The 17,918-nt window shown below is 32.3% G+C and overlaps 4 protein-coding genes across 4 annotated transcripts; 1 reads left to right on the forward strand and 3 right to left on the reverse strand.

Moving 5' to 3' along the window:
- Positions 1–4,020: 4,020 nt before the first annotated feature.
- Positions 4,021–6,734, reverse strand: LOAG_17840 (haspin protein kinase; the record flags this gene model as incomplete). Its single annotated transcript, XM_020450505.1, has 10 exons — positions 4,021–4,127; positions 4,287–4,375; positions 4,456–4,601; positions 4,832–4,980; positions 5,068–5,236; positions 5,315–5,402; positions 5,548–5,681; positions 5,870–5,904; positions 6,318–6,354; positions 6,543–6,734. 10 exons carry the CDS (start codon positions 6,732–6,734, stop codon positions 4,021–4,023), a joined length of 1,146 nt encoding a protein of 381 aa, XP_020305805.1.
- Positions 6,735–6,774: 40 nt separating this feature from the next.
- Positions 6,775–7,114, reverse strand: LOAG_17841 (hypothetical protein; the record flags this gene model as incomplete). The annotated part of the gene is made up of 2 exons (XM_020450506.1): positions 6,775–6,894; positions 6,968–7,114. 2 exons carry the CDS (start codon positions 7,112–7,114, stop codon positions 6,775–6,777), a joined length of 267 nt encoding a protein of 88 aa, XP_020305806.1.
- Positions 7,115–7,758: 644 nt separating this feature from the next.
- LOAG_17842 (hypothetical protein) lies at positions 7,759–8,838 on the reverse strand (the record flags this gene model as incomplete). Its single annotated transcript, XM_020450507.1, has 4 exons — positions 7,759–7,827; positions 7,871–7,984; positions 8,170–8,355; positions 8,764–8,838. The coding sequence occupies 4 exons, from the start codon at positions 8,836–8,838 to the stop codon at positions 7,759–7,761; spliced, it is 444 nt and encodes a 147-aa protein (XP_020305807.1).
- A 1,868-nt stretch (positions 8,839–10,706) lies between these two features.
- On the forward strand, positions 10,707–17,427 carry LOAG_03452 (hypothetical protein). Its single transcript, XM_003138989.2, has 19 exons — positions 10,707–10,838; positions 11,231–11,437; positions 11,606–11,774; positions 11,856–11,950; positions 12,175–12,265; positions 12,575–12,696; positions 12,777–12,927; positions 12,987–13,105; positions 13,255–13,303; positions 13,399–13,500; positions 13,760–13,908; positions 14,416–14,590; positions 14,873–15,066; positions 15,271–15,426; positions 15,554–15,674; positions 15,757–15,844; positions 16,216–16,510; positions 16,744–16,822; positions 17,157–17,427. The coding sequence occupies exons 1-19, from the start codon at positions 10,734–10,736 to the stop codon at positions 17,300–17,302; spliced, it is 2,613 nt and encodes an 870-aa protein (XP_003139037.1). The 5' UTR covers positions 10,707–10,733; the 3' UTR covers positions 17,303–17,427.
- The last annotated feature ends 491 nt before the right edge of the window (positions 17,428–17,918 follow it).

The following is a 17,918-nucleotide window of genomic DNA, read 5'->3' on the forward strand; positions in this document are numbered from 1 at the left end:
GGTATAATTTTAAAATGATTTTATCCACAATATTTTTAAAATTCATTGTCTAATATTTTATTAATTTAAAATATAATTATTTTGGAAAGAAAAATGATTAGTACAAATAATATATTGAGAAAAGTTACAATAAATGAAAGGAATGATATCATTTAAAGGTTTATCATGATAAGGTATATGGTTATATTTAGTGGATATGCAAAAATTATCATTTTGAAATGCTTTATGAATTTAATTCCAATAACATTAATTAGTACCCGTTACTGTTGTTGATTGTGGCTTTATATTTATTAGCTTAATGTATTACTTTTTGAAATTTTAATGTGCAAACCATTTTAAATTATCGTTTTCTGTTTGCTAAATCGAAGAAAAAATAATATGTTAGTGTTAAAAGAAAAAAAATTTAAATAAAATGTGAAATTTGAAGTGTATTTTAGAAATATTTGTGAATGCATATAAATTGATTGGACTTGTGAATTTTTTTTCTTAATTACATTTAAAAGTGTAATCTTAAGTCATTTGATAATAAAACCTAATTATTTTATACTCATATCTAATTTCATTTTCATGATTATACTTAATTTTTGACCTTTTATCAATGATATTTTTATCTGTTGTCAAGACGTAAAAGTAAAGCAAAGAAAAAACAATTCTTCAAATAAATCAAAAAAAAAAAGAAAAATGGGAAAAAGTTAATACTATAAAATCGATTGGCAAAAAGTTAATATCGTTGAAATTTTATATCAAAAAGAAATATTAAATAAAATCAACCAAATAAATAAAGAAAATTGTCATTATAAATTGCACCTTGCTATATCACGAAGAACTTGACGTATCGATTTTTATGATTTACTACCTTATATTAACGATATTTCAGTTTTGTTAGCAATGAACTACTTCAGTCACTCCATATATCTTTCACACTTTGTCATCATTAAAGTTGTTGACATTTTTTTGTCGTGATTTTCGAAATTTTCTTGTCACATTTTGTTCAAATAGGTTCATATCATAGTTGAGGAGTAAGGGAGTAAGCCAAAAATCGCTTTCATTTAAATTTTTCAAATATTCTGTCATTTTTTATAACACTAATGCGTTAATTAATTATGCTTATACTTACTTGAATTTTGGACTGGAAATTGTCATATTGATTAAATTGAATTCATTAATATGAACATCGCGATAGCATCATCCTTTCACCAAAAAGCATTAATTTATGCAATTTCTCACAGAATAAAATTATTGAAAAAAAATTCAAATTTTTTCATAAAGCTCAAATTCCTTTAACATTCTCTTTAGTGCAATATATTATACATTTCCATCAATTCATATTATCATTTATATTCCACTCACATATCAATTCATAATATCATATCTCATATCAATTCATATTATCATTTATATTCCACTCACATATCAATTCATAATATCATATCTCATATCAATTCATATTATCTCACTATTATTTCCAATGAATTTTCTCTATCATTTCTCAACTATTTACAATTGTTCGTTTTTATATTTTATGAAAATTGGATTTTCTTTTTTTTCGCAATCACTTTTTCAAAATGGAGAGATCATGGGGTCCACAATTTCTTTCCTGCTTCAATGATTCCGTTTCTAACATTTAGGACTGCAGTGAAAAGCACGAGCTTAATTCCTTTTCCTTACCGGATGAACATCAGGTTAATATAATTCTCATGATCGTTACAAAACGAAGTGCTCACAATGATAAACATGAGTGACAATGCATATTTAGTGCTTCTTATTCAGTTATACCAGATTTCATTGACCGGAATCTATCATTTCACATAGGTGGATGCCATCTACAAATGTCTACCGGAAATGCTTACTCCTTTCCTATTGTTGATCTGTCCTTAACAAAGTTCTGGTTAAAAATCGATATGAAATTATGATTATTATTTGTTATTAAAGTATGATTTCTGGAATTTATATATCGTTTTTCAGCAAATTTTCCAAAAATGTTTATATTTTATATATTTCGGAAGTAATCATTTACTAGTTATTCTTACTTATCAGTTTCCTCTGATAGGTAGGAGTAACTAATCAATGCTAAATTCAACGTTGAATTTTCTCATCACTGGAATTTTGAAGTATTTTCAAAATATTGAGATTTCATCAACTTGAAACACTTTCTATTACCAATTCATTACCAGGCAAAAGTTTTGTTTGAGTGACTTATTCCACCAATGATTCAGATTTTATCACATCCATTGTTTACTCATTACATTACGTTAATACTATTTCATGACGAAACACTATTATCCATATTACATTACCGACATTCGAACTTCCTAAGGGAAAAAACATTCAAATAAATTGCAAAAATCGTTGCTTTTTCAGGATGATAACAATGATTTTGACCTTTTCCTTTCACAGATGAATCGGTTGATATTTTCTATTGCATATTCTGTTCCACTTTCTATTTTTCTTTATGGGTTACAGTTTTAATTCACCGAAGTTATTCAACAAAGCATTACATACAATAAAATGAACATGAATGGACCAACAATTTGTTAATCAGTTATTTGAAAATGGAGTAAAGAATGCGAATCATTGTTCCATTTGCAAGCAATATGATATCTGGCAAGATGTGAAGATTTTGTACTTCGGATATCTCACTCCTCTATATAAAACCGTGATATCCTTTGTAATAAATCAGAAATGATGCAAGAAATAAAATACACAGTTTACATGATAATCATAATAATTCATAGTGTAGAATACCACCATAAACAATAAGTATATAATTCATAAAATAGACTAGGCAAATCACTTCATTCAACATCCCGTTTTCTCGCTGTTTTCTAAGTCAGCATAGCTTGAAGATGAGGAAATGAGGATAAGGAATGAAAATGGTATCATTAAAAGTAAATTTTCAGCTCCATAGTACACTCAACCTTTATCAATTCATTTTGAGCAAGAATTAATTTTCATGTCAATATTAATCCATACACATTATAAAACTGAAAAAAGTCGGAATGCAGTAAAAATGGAATATGCCAAAAGCAACATTCACTGAGATCTATGAAGAAATAGGATTTCCGATACCGTGGTATAGAAAGCCATGCTATACAAAGTCATAATATCATTATTCGGCCTATGTGTTTTCTATATATTCGAATCACTGACAATTAATACCTACTGAAACATTGTCATAATTAATTCCATTAATTAGACTTAATTTAGATTTTAAATTCCCGCTGTTTTCCTAGACAACCATTATAAAATTTTTCTCGACAATCACTTTTCTCGACTTTCCTCGACAATCACTATAAAATTGTTCCTTCTATTAGCTTTCTCTGCTAACCATTCAGATAGGCTGGCTGTAATGAATTCAAATTGAAACTAACTGATACTCAAGTGATATTACGAAAAACGACGTCTACCGTTTCAAATTACTTAAAATACCGACAATTTACATAACACCTGAACTTTAAAGTATGGTCAAACGACCAAAATACTTAGCCTTCTATATATATATAAAGTCGAAGTGTCATTGACAAAATTTTATTTATTACCTATAGTTTAATGCATACTTTGTGCTTAGAGAATAGCTTATATTCAAACAAAGTTACTCACCATAACGATGTAAATCTTTGAAATGATAAATGAAATCTTTTCTTTCATTCCGACTACCAATATTCCTTTCATCCATACTGTCGTATAAATAGCGCACAAGATATATTAACCACATCACATTTGTCACCGAAGAAAACGGAAACCAATTGTTCCTAATTAATAATTTTGAAATGACAAAAACATCTGTATCTTTTATTTCGCCACAATCATGCAATTCAAAAGTCTAGGCTAAGAGATGTTCGGAAATTTCAGAAATTTAGTAGGTATACAAAAATATTTTATAAATAAAAGTTATTTGAAAGATCGACTAGTATTTAACAAGTTGGTATTTCAAAGTGTGAAGAATATTCAAAAATCAAATGTTTCACATTATATAGTGTTTCATATTATTTTGTTAAAAAGATTTAAAGAGAAAATCTATCACTTGTTCGCCGCGCGCATTGCTCGATAGATCTCGTACTGTAAACAACCTTCACCTGTGAATAATTCGTCATCTTTCGCCAAATCAAAAAAAATCGTCGACGTTCCTAGAATTCATCTTTTTTGAACCAATAACACTTCAAAACTCAAGCTTAAAAAGGATATAAGAAATCTAGTTTGAAGTATAAAATATTGTACAATTATGTCTCCTAAAAAATTCTAAAATTCTCCTAAAATTTCTAAAAATATTATACAATTTATCGCACCTTTAGACATTCTAGAGAGAGTAAAATCGATAATTTTCACTTCAACACCGTATGTAGGAACGGCAACCTCATTACCATTATAATCTGCTCTGAAATTTTCTTTTCAAGAGTTTCCAAACGAAATTTAATATGAAATTAGATAAAATAATTCCATCCAATGAGAACACACTTAACAACGGTATCAGATTGCACATTTCGTATGAGAATATTGCCACAATGAAGATCACGATGTTCAAATGAAAGTCGATATTCCGCCACGGAAAGTGCCATAAGGATTTGGTAGATGATGCTGTACGCTTGCAAAACATTAGCGACCTGCAAAACAGTCTTATTATAAGTTTTTTTTTTCGATGAACCGAACCTTCCAAATTAATTTCTATAACAAATTCCTTTTTCTTAAGAAATTAAAACACGTCCATGTATTGGTTCCTAACAAGCATGGAATGGATTACGCACAGCACCTCCTCTTATTCTCATTATTGCTTCATACTGGCATGTCATTCAGGAATATTTTTTATTGAAAAATTAAAGTCAAAAATACATACGACATATTTCTCCAAGTCAGCTCCACCATCTTCGAAAGCTAAAAGCAAGAAATGTTGGCTAGAGCCAAAAATGCACGGATGATCATTTTCGGACTTCAAGCGTTCATCGTACTGCTCCCATGCGGTAACCAAAGACCTTGGATAGGACCCTGGAAAATTGTACTTAAGGAACAAATAAAGCTATTTAAATCTATCATAGAATATGCTGTATACATTAGTTTTATTATAAACCTCACCTTTGACAACCATAGCTCCTCTTAAATGAATGAAGCCCTGCGTGGAATACCCGTCCTCGATATGTTTCAGATCTGATAATTCCTTCGAAACTATCAATTCTGCGCTAATATCGCGAAATGATTTCTGCTTATCTCCATTAACCATTTTAGTACCACCAATTGGAATTACCTGAATAAAAACATTAGGAGAAGCAGAGGTAGAGGACAGCAAAAAATAACTAGTTCGACATGCAGTTTTAAATCTTACCTTCAGTGCAACAATTTCCCCGCTGTAAATGACTCGGAAGACTTCGCCAAATGTTCCTTCGCCAAGCTTTACAGGATTCGATAAGTCACTGAAATTAATTTCTGAGACAGTAATTGAATACAGCAGATTATAGCATAGGAGTTACCAAGTCTTGCTTCCCCATAAAAGTGTAAACTCTCATGACTGGATTTTTCCTCAGAAACAACTATACTGACAAAAGTATTATAACTTACAGTACTGCTTTTCTAAGTCGCCAAGTTTGAACACCTTTTTGAACGCAAAGGTAGAAAAGTTCTTGCTTGTAATCACGTCTTCGAGCATACTGTGCTGTCCATGGAAAGCCATTTAAGTAGAATGGCCTGTTATCCTTCAAAATATGAGCTATAAATTTACTCCTTTTTAAAGTGTGGATAGAAGAAAACATTCCTTCATCTTCAGATGAAAAATTTAAGATTTCTTTTCCATAATTTCAATTTTCAGCTACAATTCTGATTTCTTAATAAATGAGTAATATGGGAAGTGAAGAATTCACTTGAGTAAAACCAAAAAACATACCCCAGCGCCATCACAGAGTGATAAACTCCTATCACCTAAAATTCTCCAAATCATAAATTGTAAAGATTTCACAAAGCAGAGTATGGCAGTTAGCTGGAAACAAATAAAATGAAATAACTGAAATCTAATTTAGCAAGAATCGCAAGTTTTCGACAACAGCAACGAATAATAGTACAGTAATACCGCAAGTGGGTGGTTTACCGAGATATTCAAAGTTATTGTGAGACTTTTTGCTTTAATCTGCTGGATGCTGACTGCATATAAGAACCCCAACTACAATTACTTTTTAAACCTTATTATAACATAAACAGAATTTAAATAGACCTTATCTCTTCCTTGTCTCCATCTTTATTCCATATTTCTGTTTTTCAGAAAAAAAAATTTATTTTAAACAATTACAAAAAATCACTGAATTAATCCGATATTAAAATTGTAACTGAAAGATTACCTTGCACGGATGACGTGACATCTTCGTACACGTATTCCTGAAAGAACACCAAGTGATAACCTCGAAAAACGACGACTTACAGAAACATTTGTGATAATTTACTTCAATATGGCGAGGAGATTATTACCCAATTTTTAACCCAAACAAGATTTTTCTCTAAATAAGAAGGAATGCTTATTTTATAAACAGAAGGGAAAATTTGCTTATAAAACTACTAACACTTACTTTATTTTGAAATCCCCATCGACCAGGTGATTTAAGAATTGTAAGCTGAGGGGATGATTTTTGCAACGTTGACGAAACCCTTGCTTCGCTAGCAGATCGCTTGCGACCATTCGTTTCTACATCTGATCTTCCTTCCACTTCATCATTCTCATCAAAACTAAATTTTAGAAGACCTTCCACAATCGCAGACATTACAGAAAAAGAAAACTTCATGAGAGTGTAAGAAATCGACTTACTGTAAGCAGGTTGCCGGTGCTGTACTTTCACAGGTAGTATCATTCCTTTTGAGGATTATTGGACTCAACTGCGCATTATCATGATGAGGACGCGGTAAGCGTACAGATCGAGAGGCCTAAATAACTTACAGGTTATAGCAATCGAATTTACACAATGAACTTTCCATTCGAATGAACCAAGAAATTTACCTGAAGAGGGGTTGATGTAGTTGGCTCGAATGGATGAACAATGAAGATCAAAGGTGACCCTGCAATGCCGAGCTGATTTATGCTTTTATTTTCCTTCGGCGATAAATCAGTAGAATGTTTTGTTTTGCTGCAGTTCTTCTTGGCCATCTCATTTTCTTGTGCCAATTTACTACCAGCTTTCCGAGATCCTGTGAATAGCTCCGAATTTTTGATGGGAAGACGAAAAGTAAACACTAGTATGCATTTTTCAAAATCCCCTCAATATCAGTCCTATCCATAAAATGAACTATCCGTGGGCTAAACAGATGCATTTAGTATGTCCACTGCAATATATAGCCAGAAATATCGAAATATAAAGTAATAATAATATGCAGCTAAATATGAGTAAATAAGATCTATATATGAATAAATATTTTTGTGCTTAAGATGTCATCAGAATTTGTAAGATTCGAACTTATTTAGAATATTCAGAGAATGCGGTATTCAATGGATAACAAATCAATTTAATTTATCAATTTAATTTGTCAGTTCAAGCAAAATACTTCTGAAATTATTAAAATCTAAAAGGAATTTCCAGCAAAAAGGAGCTTCACTGGTGAATAACATGATGAGATTACAAATGTTCAAAATTTTCGCTGTAGAGCACTATTCTAAAGCACTACCAATCACAAAAACTTCATTACAGAATTTTTCTTCCACAACTTTAGTACTTTTTCAGATGATATACTTAAGAAACTACAATGCAAATTGCTGATTCTAGATGATCAAGTAATTAAAACCGAACATTTATATCACTTACGATCTTTGCATAGCTTGCTGTCATATTCAACGATGAGTTCGTATTCCTCAGCTTCTCTAATCTGGAGAAAAAAAAATTTCTTCGATCGTTTATACATATTTTACCTCTGACTCTACTACTGAGTAAAATACTTCATCTCTGGCCACATGAATAAAACTGTTATGACTCCATATTTTTACTTCATTTTTTCTACGTCTTCCATCATCATCATCATATACCTTCAACAAAGTATCGGAAAGTTATTATAGGAACTGAGCTAGATCTCTAGCTTAGAACCATATTATATTCATTTCCCCATGAAAGAGTAACGGTAAAATATGATACATTGGTCATTAATCTAAAGCTTTCCAAATAATTAAGCTTTCATAGCGTTGGTTATACACCATAGAGTTGTAATACAAACTTCACTGAGCAGACGTTGATATTCGAGCTCTTCTTCATTGCTATTTGTTCGTTCAATGGGTTTAACACGACGTCGTCCTTCCTTTCCTTTCACTTTGCGTGAACTAGAGTCCCATTCTTGATCCAACACATCATTCAATATGTTACCGAGAATAGCCGTACGATACAAAAGATGTTCCGTAGTAAACTGTAAAATTTTACCGCGTATTGGATGATGGTGCGCTGAATGGTGGGAAATCCGAACTATTCTAATGACATGACAATGTAACCATGCAGTTTACAATTCACTATTGGATAGCAGTCAATAGGAATGTAGAGAAAACATTTTGAACATCATTTATTCCATTCCCATTCGATATTATTAGTTACTATATTAACAAAAATTAGAAATTTTCGGATTGATAAGGACACCACAGTATCTTCCTATCATATATCAATTACAAAGTAGTCCCAAATAATAATAGACATTTTATTTCCCTGACCTTTACATTTGTATTTTTACTCCGTAAGTGTCAGTTTAGTTATCTAATTTTTGTTTCCATTTTTATCTTCAACCAAATGATTAGTCAAAATTACGCTATTAGAGAGTACTTACTTCTTTCAAGACGGTTTTATCTAATCCATCAACAAACGTTGCATTGCCTTTGGACATGAAACGCCTTCGAACCATTTCGTCGCCTAAAAAAAGTTTCCAACGAGAAAAAAAAGTCGTAGAACTGCCAAAATCGTTACAATTACGTTAGTCTTCGACATATAGCAATAAGAATTGTCAAAAATGAAATGAAGTAGAAGTTAAACCAATCAAGCCAGTGAAGAATCGCAACAATGAGTTGAAATAAGCATGAAGCCAAATATAAAACAAAAACTCCGTAAAATTTGTTACCAACCGACTATTAGCATTTTCTGCTCTTTGAAAAAAAAATCTTAACAGTATCCAATTAGGCATAATGAGAAAGGGAGGGAAGAATAGGAAAGGTATGAAGATGGATCCATCAGACTCCATTTTTTCTTTTTTCGTTCTACACTCTTAAACGGACTAACAAATGTACTGTATAAAGTAGCATAAAAAATGAATGCCGAAAAATTATCAAGTTTCTCAGAACATATGGCCAAATTACACTAAACTAGTTACTTTTATCAACATCGAGAATCATCTACTTAGTATTATTCAAACAGTTTTCTTTTTTGTTTTCCTTTTAAATCCTTTTTTTCTTAGTGTCCATTAGTGAAAACTATCAGTCATTAAGCAAAGACTGCCATTTATAGCACAAAATTAATGGAATATTGATAGTTAGTTAAGTAGTTAATTCAATTTCATGAAGACAAAATTTTGGACGCCACACTAGTCATAACTGGTAAAGCTGCTGAAATCCCAAGGAGTTTTGAAATCCTGATCTAATGCTTCGGACTCATGAAGTTTTTTAGGATATATCTGACTCTTGGTAGCATTATCTATCATAAATGCTTAGCTATTGTCACAACCATACTACATGATATTTTCCGCAAAAGTTGTTCGGTACTATCATCACTGGCATTAATTAATCAATTTTCTCTTCTCTGAATTCAATGAAATTTTAGGATGACAATTTTATTTAGCTCACATGACGATATTTTCGTAACTGTTTTTCTAAAAATAGTATCATCGCGCAAAACACCTGCAACATCTATACATTAGACCGGACTCCCTCGTTAACTTGAAATTTCAAAGGACATAACTGGCGGCATGAATAGCTATATTGCGGCCAAAGCGAGAGACGTTAGAAAATGCAACGGTTCTGGAACCTATTTCAGATAGTTTTTTGTTTGAGTACTGCGATTTTCGGTTCGATTGGTTACTGACCCTTTGCTAGTGACTATTGATTCCATTCTACATCTACGAGGGTTTTCCGATTTAATTTACATTCTTTAAAAAAATTTTCAAGAGAAGTTTTAACTACATTATTGTGCACAGTTAGTAGTATTACTGAATTGATAGGTATTATTATTTTCATCTCGTCATTTAGTCAGTTTCCAAGTCTGTAATAATCTTTTTTCTGTTTCTTTCTTTTGGCCTGTTTTTTCATATTATATTACTTTACAGTATCGTTTTCTTTCACTTTACGGCATAGGTTGTAGTATCAGTTTGTAGTATCACAATTGAAACATTGCCGTTATTGTACTGCACAATGATTCTTGCTTATTTTTTAAACCTTACAGTGTCTTCCACAAGGTACTGTAAAAGATACTTTTACGGTACTTTTTTTTTCTGTTCCTCTTGTTACATTTATCTTATATTATTTATCGTTTTCCTTGTGTCTTTTTTTGCAGCATGTTTTATTGCAGTGTCTTTGAATATCATTTATAATAGCTTCTGTTACGATATTTTCACATATCTTTAATCCATTTAACAGTTTGCTGTAGTCTTCTTTATTTACCTTTTTTATTTACTTACAAAGTATGAATCAGTAGCTGCAATCGGTAACTACAGTCATACAGTCATTCTACATTACCGGGTTTCCTGTTCCTTGTTTGCTGATTCAAACATAGTTATACTAAATTAATTGAAGAATCGGATTACGAGAAAGGATGGAATTACGCCAGCGAAATATATCACGAGATGTAGATGATATTAAAGCTAGCATTAGAAGGAATATGCTGAAAGACGTTAAAGCTGATTGGTTGATTGATAAGGTTTCTTTTCTGGTTTCATTTCTCGGAGGATTTTACTTTTTTTTACGTTTTGGTTTAACTGCTAAAACTACGACATATCACCAGTTGAATCTTTGCGATCATTTCACGTAAAAATGTTAGAAATACAAGCGCAGAATGAAATCATCCAATATACTTGAATTTTTCATTAGAATTAATTGGTAAGACATCAGCTATAGTGAAATTATAATTTCATTGCATTACTATAATATGTTTACGTGATTCTAATTTGTTACACTCCAAATAGAACCATTTCCGTTAGGATTAAAAATGTGTAACGAATTGGGAGGTACTTTTTCCGGTTCTTTTTTCTTTGGTTATGAAATTTCAGAACCATATACCCTCGAAAAAAAAGTAAAACATCATTATTGTAGAAGTCGCAGTATCTGGGTTTTCGACATTGGTTATTGATTTTAACAGTTATTAGTGGGATTTATGGATTTGTCGTTTATCAAGATAATCGAATGCCTGAAGTTAAGCCGGCAGGACAGTATAATGAATTCTCGGAAGAAAGAGCACGATTGTTGCTGCAATCACTTACAGACCTTGGGCCACGTACCAGTGGTTCGGAAAATTGCGAAGTAACTTTTTTTCCAGTTCAAGAAAAAGAACGAAAAACAGTTAAGAAGGGTGGAGGGACTGGCATCAAAGGAAAAATAGTTAAGAAGGATAAAGGAACTCGCATTATGGATGGTATCTTCAAAATCAAGATTTCTAGTAATAGGAATGAAAATATATACTTATTGCAGGTGCATGCATTTAAACTTATAAATGATAGGTTGAAAAATGCAGAAGCAGAAGTTGAGGCTCGAGGTGTGAATCGCTTAGAGATTGATGTTCAACGTCCATCCGGATGCTTTAATCTCGGATTCCTGTCATCATTTACCTTATGCTACCACAAAATAACCAATATTATTGGTGAGACTTTGTTTTTTGTTGATCGTCCTAATGATTCAAAGAGAATATTTCCAGTTTTTCACTTTATGTTTTTAATTCTAGCACGGATTGGACCAAAGGTTCCACCAAAACATTCCATTCTACTAAATTGTCATTTCGATACGTTTCCGGGTTCACCTGGTGCTACCGATGATGCCGTAAGTATTGTCGTTGCTATTACCGTTATAGTTTTGAATTTTGAATCAAGTCAATGGTTTGTTTGCTTACATTTTTCTTTTGAGGTATTATTTAACGTACGACATCGTCAGCGATTTATTCCTTATTGTTACCGTGTAAAAAAGAAAATTATCTTCGACATGAATTTTGGGAAAAAAATAGAAACTACATTTTGTTTTGTCGTTATTTTAAAAGCTGGCTTTAGGTGAGCTGCGCGGTTATGATGGAGATTATGGATATCTTATCTCATTCAAAAGAATCTCTCCAAAATGATATAATTTTTCTTTTCAATGGAGGTGAGAAACATGTTTGTTTCATCAGTGTCAGTAGTAGCTATAATATGTATGTTTCTTAGGCAAAACATAGGAATCATCGATAATTTTGCATGACGAAACCTTCTATAGGTAGTTATCAATTTTAACTGTTGAACTATTTCCTATAATTCAATCATTTTATTAAGTACCATCTAACTCTGATTCAAGGAAATTACTTGTCCATATTTGATGCATACGAATTGTGTGTAGTGGTCGGACGTCAGCATTCAGTTTTATTTGTTTGCTAGTGGTTTGATCTAAACGAAAGATTTTTCCGAATTTTAATTTTAGCTGAGGAAAATTTTTTGCAAGCATCACACGGTTTCATTACACAACACCCGTGGCGACATTCCGTTCGAGCATTTGTAAACTTAGAGGGTTCTGGCGCTGGTGGCCGTGAAATACTGTTTCAGGTATTATTTGTGTTTGTAGCATCATTTCAGCTCTATATGACAACTCTTTACAGTTACTTGATGTATTTTTATATTTTTAGGCTGGACCAGGAAATTCTTGGCTTTTGCATACCTATTTGGAAAATGCACCTCATCCGCACTGTAGTGTTTTAGCGCAAGAAATATTTCAAGCTGGGATTATACCATCTGATACAGATTTTCGGGTTTTCCGAGATTTCGGTCGTATTTCAGGTAAGATTAGTTTTTGTTTCCAATAGTGCCAAATTTCAAACGAATTCGCAATTTTTCAGGTCTCGATATTGCTTATTTTCGAAATGGGTGGGTTTATCACACGGAGTTTGATACTCCAAAATACATCACTCCAGGATGTATTCAAAGAGCTGGTGAGAATCTGCTTGCCGTTGCTAAGGTAATGTTCTAACATATTTAATTCACAAGCAAAAATAATGATTATTACTGCTCTGTACGGCGTTGCCGTTCGGCGTTATTTGATCTTCACTTCGATTTAAAATCAAGTAGTTCGATGTCAATGTTAGATTTATTTGTCCACTCATTAAGGCTTTGGTAAAGTCGCCATATCTGGATCAACCAGGTGATTTTGAGCAAGGTAACCGTTGGGTATTTTATGACGTTGTTGGGATCTTTACGGTTTTTATTCAATAATTGTCGGACAAATTTTCAATTATGCGACTGCTGGAGCAGTTTTGGTCGTTATTGCTTATCGCATCAGAAAAGGATTTTATAATTTGATGGATTTATTTAAAGCAGTTCTTGGTCATATTATCGCAGCGGCTGTCATGTTAGGTATTTTTTTTCTAATGAATTACTGGTTTCGTTAAGTTTTACTTTATAAATTCATTGTACATACATATGGAGTCTTTGTGTAAATTCATTTTCTATCTTTCGATATCCTTATATCGCGCAATGTATCTCGGTTTATGAAACTAACCTTTAACATTACTTTCGTATGACAAAAAAAGGTACTTTTGTGTATCAGGAAAAAAAAAGTACATTTGTAGGGGTTTTGTATAGTGGAATAAGAATAACAAAACATTATTTCCAGCAACAGGCGCATCAATTGTCTTAGCAGTGACCAAACTCGACATGATAATGTGCTGGTATTCACTTCCAGAACTTGCTTTCCCTCTCTACATATTTCCTCTTCTCATCGCCGGTTGTGCTACCCATACGATCTTAGCTCAATTACATAAAGTACTTTCTTATTACATTTTCATTCATCAAGCATGATACACTGAAAACCAATAGGAAGCGTGAGGATGTTTTTCTGGATACATTTAACCATGTCTTAATGTTAAAAAAAAGGATAGTTTTAAGAGACGCCAAATTACAATTGAGGAAAATGTTTGGCAGCAATCGTGAAATTAGCTTAAGGAAGGAGTGTTGCCGCAGTTATTGATTGAAATTGCAGTAATTTATGCAACAAATATGCTATAGGAAAAGTTGTTTATTCAATATATAAACTTACTGATACATATTTTTTCTAAACTTCTTCATCGCATGACCGAAGAAAAGCAACTCATTGGTACTATTCAAGCATATCATATTATACTGGAAGTACCCGAAAAATGGTTTAAATAGTGTTACGTGTTGACAGCGCTAAATTCAAATGGCATTCGGACGAGCGAGCACATTTGATAGTAAAATTTGAAATGTAGAAAGTTTTTTGATAATGCATAAAAACAAACAAGAGATTTTTAGAGACCTAATCAAGAAATGGTACATTTGGATGGTGTTTTATTGTTGTTTTCAACATGGCTGGCACTTGCAACATTCGCTGGTATTGCTGGTGCATCCTTTTTACTTTACAACTCTTTCTTTTTATTGCTTCGTGATCCATTGCTTTGGCTTCTGGGAAGGATGCGGATTATAACAAGTGATTTTTAATCTTAATAATTATTTATTCAAAGTAGTGTCTAATTTTTACAAAATTAAGTAGAACAGTGGTTTTAAGGGTTTTAAGAGTTGCAAGTTTTTACCGTGATGGTGTGTTGAAGCCATTTTTCAATTTGATTTTTCTTTTTCCTTTCATAGACATAAGGTGGGATTTAATTTAAAGTGATTAAGGATGTTGCATACCTCACTGAACATGATCGATAAATTTTGATAGTGATTTAGTTAAATTTCCGAAATATTAGAAACTTTGTTTTTTTTCTAGGGATTTCTCCGGAATGGTTGTTATTTACTCAACTGCTGTGTACTATTCCTGTGATGGTATTCGATGCTTATTCAGCAATGTTACTTTTTGACTTCTTCGTTCCGGTTACAGGACGTATGGGTGTAGTAGTTAATCCCGAATTAATTATCGTGCTAATGAGTCTCTTTGTTGCATTATGCTTTGTTCTTTTTACGGTATGTGCATTCTGGCCAAACACGCTTTTGTGTTGGTCATATTTTCGAACGTATTATTTTACATGGATTTGGGAGATATTCTCTCATTTGAACAAACATCTTGTTGCCTTTTCTTTGTGAGTCTAAATTGAACGGCTATGGGTCCTGAACTTTTCATGAATATGTGATTCGATATGTAATTTTTTTAATCTATCACTATTTCAGAGTAATCTACTGTATGTCAGCCGTCGCATGGATTATCTCCTAAAATGTGGTTTAATGTTGTATTGCCTGTTTTTTATGGCCTTGTTTACTACAAGGCTTGGCTGGCCTTATAAATATTCCGAAGAAAGCCCTCGTCTGAGACGCCTTATTACATTGGTATAAGTCTTTTCTATCTCAAAACTTTTCATGAAAGAATTTAATAATATCATTCTCGAGTGTAAAAAATTATCCTGTTTTGAGAAGTTTGGAACTCATAATTATCATTTATGAAGTTTTTTTCCAGGATACCGAACGTTCAATTTATCCTTTCCAAAGTAACATATCAGTGCAGGAACATGCATTATTTGTACAAACATTAGATTATCGTGGTATCACTGACCTACCTGAACATACTTTTTTAACCGGTAACTCTCATCGATCCTCTGTTCAATTTTTCGATGTTCCAAAAAATGAAATCTGATGTCCTCAGTTTAGCATAATTTTTAGGAAACAATGAACCTAACTGCACTGGCATCAAGGACGAGTATTGCCGTCTTCCATATTATACAGCTATTCATCAGCTGTTCCCTCCACGGTATAGGATTATATTTTCAAAATACGTATAAATTAAATTTAAAGAATGAATATAAAGGATGCCTGGTACCGATCAGATTAGTTTAATTACTTTTATTTATTTTATTATGGAAAAAAGACAAGTTACTATAGGTTCTTGCCAGTTAATTTATTGATAAGAACCCTTAGTCTCTATTTGGGCTGACAGAAATAATCTAAATCAATGATGGTAGAACCATCAAATAAATAAAAGTAAGTCATTTCAATCACTCTACTTAGTGGCATGCTGATGACCTTTCTGTTGTCAAATTATATGAAATTATTGGAATGCTCCTCCGTCATTTTTCTTGATATTTACGATCAGCGGAGTTTCTTCAGATTTCTCATTTATAGGGAATCTCGTTGGATACCATTACCTGGCCATCCACGGATAGCTAGTCCTATCAAAGTCAACAATGTCGAGAAACATTTGTTGTCGAAATCTGAGTTGCGGTTAAGTTTTACGATTTTGGGTGGTGTTGATAAAATGTCATTACACTTGACACCTATGGACGATATTGAAATTGATAGTTGGTCATTTACAAAGTTCCAGTCTGATGCTTTTAGTAAGCGCAATACTTATTTCGTTTTCCTTACATATGGTGCCGAAGCTCCAAAGGAACGGAATTTCTGGGTTGTTCTTAAAAGGGTTGGTTAATTTTACTTTTTATATTTGATATGGCTAGAAGTGTTCCATTATTTTATTTACTCCTATTAATTAATCATCAGTAGTAATCTGACTTTTCGTGCACGTACTTATTAGCTTTCAGAATTAGTAAGTCCTAGCTAAGAAAAAAATTCATTAAATGAAGAGAACATAGCTACAAGAAATTTTCCTCAAAAGAATTATATGGAAGCAGCACCAAAAACTTTCATTTATAGAGACGAACGGATTTCAATGATTTGGATATCAGCAAGATGCCGGTGTTGGAAATATCAGTGGCCACACATTACGCTCATGGTTGGTCGCTTGATTTTTTTAATATTTTAGTAAACTTAGTTGGGATTAAAAATTTCGACAAATCAGGTATCACTTTCTTCGGCTATTCTTATTTTTCTTAAAATTAAACTTAGTCCACTACATTTTAATGTGTGTGTTAAATTTGCTTAATGACGGCATGGGACGATGCTTCAATTAGCGAAGTACAAGTGTACGTCAACTAGATGTGTGCAACATGAAGACTATTGCTGTACGTTCGAAAAAAAAACGTATTAATGAAGCTTAGATAATTATAACTTTTTTAGTAATTCTAAACGAAACGTCCTGTATCTTTTAATGAAGTTTTGTTTTTCAGGGCCTTATCAGTATTCCGACACTCTTACGCAACTCCGATCATTAATTGAATCACGGCGAAAGACACCACATTTGGCTATAGGTTGGTGGAGATGGGCGATTACAACAACTGCTGCGGTCTCTGAAATTGTGGTGCACACATTTTAAGTCGATTAAAAGAATGATTTGCATGATGTTGCATTTATATAATGCAAATTCATCGATGGTTGTGCAAAAGTCTGGTAGGAACGTCTTGAAAATATAGATCAATTGAACAGTCAAATCGATTCCGTTCAAACTATCGACGTTTTAGATTTCATATTGCATTAATTTATATTAAATTTTGTTAGAAATGATGGAAGGTGATCGTATCTTGTGGTAGTATATATTATGTAATTTTTTTACTCAATTCTTTTTTGAAAATTGGAATTTTTCGTTTCTAATTGCTTGAGCAGCAAGCTCAGCGGTATTCTTGTTGCTACCTAATATTTGATTTAAAATTTTAATTTCCATAGGAATATTGGAAATCTTGCGAATGTTGAGAGCTGTTGTTTTTGGTCTCTGAATTATTTCATTCAGTATATTACTTCATCTGTGCAAGCTACGGAAAGTGATGGTCTATGTATGATCACGTAATCTATATATCTAGCTGAAACTTCGCTTCATTTTTATGCCCATTTAAATCGAGGCAAGCTCATCGTCCTTACGAAAGAATTTAATCTGAATTGCCGAAAAAAAATTTGTTTCTCGTCAGATATGAATATTTTTTTCAGGTTTGATTCAT

The sequence above is a fragment of the Loa loa genome, assembly GCF_000183805.2.
Source record: "Loa loa unplaced genomic scaffold supercont3.137, whole genome shotgun sequence".
NCBI lineage: Eukaryota > Metazoa > Nematoda > Chromadorea > Rhabditida > Onchocercidae > Loa > Loa loa.